At 31.3% G+C, this 2,023-nt stretch overlaps 1 protein-coding gene across 1 annotated transcript; it reads right to left on the bottom strand.

The window, feature by feature from the left end:
• Nucleotides 1-866: 866 nt before the first annotated feature.
• Nucleotides 867-1,307, bottom strand: LOC115964928. The gene has a single exon (XM_031084155.1). It carries the CDS (start codon nucleotides 1,305-1,307, stop codon nucleotides 867-869), a length of 441 nt encoding a protein of 146 aa, XP_030940015.1.
• Between the last annotated feature and the right edge of the window lie 716 nt (nucleotides 1,308-2,023).

Genomic DNA, 2,023 nt, shown 5'->3' with positions numbered 1-2,023 from the left:
AAATATATGTGCACGGTGGCTGAGGATGTCACAAGCATATCTGGCATGACTAAGATGCTTGCCTATGGAAGATTAACTAATTCCAATGCGAAGAAAATAATGTAGGTTTTCCAGGCCTTTAATGGCAAATCCAATGTTAATGTGATTGATAATGTTAATGTGATTGATGAAGGAGCTCAACAATGAGAGTTACTTCTCCGCAAATGGATCTACGCGTTCAACACCACTATTCAACTATTCGACCATTGTCATAATAGGAGTTCATAGATTAGATCCCATGAATGAGAGATAGAACTTAGTGCTAGAATGTCATGAGTCTTGTAACTCAACTAATACATTCTAGTATTTTCAATGAAAATGTCAAAAGTTCAAATCCCCTTTCTCACTTTGAATTAAAAATTAAAAATTAAAAAAAAATTAAAAAAAAAAACCTTGGTGTTGGAAAAAATTAGGTATTTATAAATTTTTTTTCCTTATTTTAGGAGAGAGATCATTAGGTTAGTTAACTATTTTCAGCTTTGACAAGAGTTTTATAACTCAATTAGCATCTTATGCTATTTCCAATAGAGACATCCAGAATTTAAATCATCATTTCCCATTGTTGTAACTAATTATCAATAATTATTAAAAAAAAAAGTCAATTTAATTCTTGAGAGGGGAATTAAATATAAATTTTGTAAATTTACGCTGCAAATTATATGTACACAAAAGATAAAATAAAACTATCAAAGGTTAGAAGGGCCATGCCGCCTTTGTCTCGTGTTTTTATTAATTCTCTCATTGCATAGATAAACTATTCTAGCATCACAGAAAACATAATAGCCTTTCAATTCTCCTTTTCTACAATGGAAAATTGCCATCATGTTTCAGTTCTCATAGGTTACATGAAATCTCTTGTATCTCCTGTTGATCTCTCGCTTACTAGTTGATCCAATTCTTGTGAAATGCATTCCTTCTCCTATAGGAAGAGTAACAGATTTAACTCCAAAATTCTTTCCCTCAACAACTTCAGCAAATGATATCCCATCTTTCCTATGGTGAAAATTATTCACAACCATTGTAGACCCAATTGGGTTAAGGTTTATGGTCTTGAATATTTTCAAGTAATCTTGAAATTTGCAATCAATAACTGCAAAATCAATATTTTTGTACTGCTTGATCACTTCGCAAGGATTTCCATAGATAAATTTGATCACGTTTTCGAGGCTATTTTTCATAAACAACCCTTTGCTTTTTTCTATAAGATCTTCATGACCAATACAAATAAGTAGTCCACCAGTTTGCTTTGCAGCAACAGCTAGAGACATTGTTAATGGAGTTACGCCATCTGAGGTGATTTGCACCATTAATCTAGCTCACTTTCCAGCTGCCAAAGCTGATACAAACTCGATATATTTGGGTTCAATCAGTCTTGAGCCTCCAAGATTACAATCTTGAATGTTGTGGATCTTACACTGGAGAATCAAAATCATATACAATTTAATCAGCTATAGTTGAAACCAAATTACTCAATAGGGTTCATAAATACAGGAAGCAAAATTAATGCAATGCTTTTCACCAAAATAAAATATAAGAGAAGCTTCCCCGGCCCTCCTCCCCCCCTAAATTAATTAGCTTGATATAACAATTTTTTTGGGCTTAATGCTACAAGTGTCAAATTTTGTTATTAAAAAAAAATATATATCAATTAATAGTGTCAAATTTCTAAATTGGTTACTTTATTCCCAAATGCACTAAATATATTTCTCTCTCAAAAATTTTCACAACTATTTACATAATCTTATGGTACATAATAAAATTAATATCAATGATAGAGCTAATAAAAGTGAAAGTAATTGTTGAAAAATATAAATATCTCTAACATTATTCTTTGGAAATAAGCCTAAAATTTTGAAATAGATATGTATTCAGGAAAGATAATTGAAGGTAGAAATTTACCAGCTGAATAGTGTGTAGGTAAGCTTTCATGGCGTCTTGAGGAAACCATTCCATTGTCAAAGAAAATTGCAAATATAGAGAAGAC

This window comes from Quercus lobata, chromosome 10 (assembly GCF_001633185.2).
Source record: "Quercus lobata isolate SW786 chromosome 10, ValleyOak3.0 Primary Assembly, whole genome shotgun sequence".
NCBI classification, from domain to species: Eukaryota; Viridiplantae; Streptophyta; class Magnoliopsida; order Fagales; family Fagaceae; genus Quercus; species Quercus lobata.
Note: the sequence above shows the minus strand (reverse complement) of the source record. Positions and strands in the feature narration are given on the sequence as shown.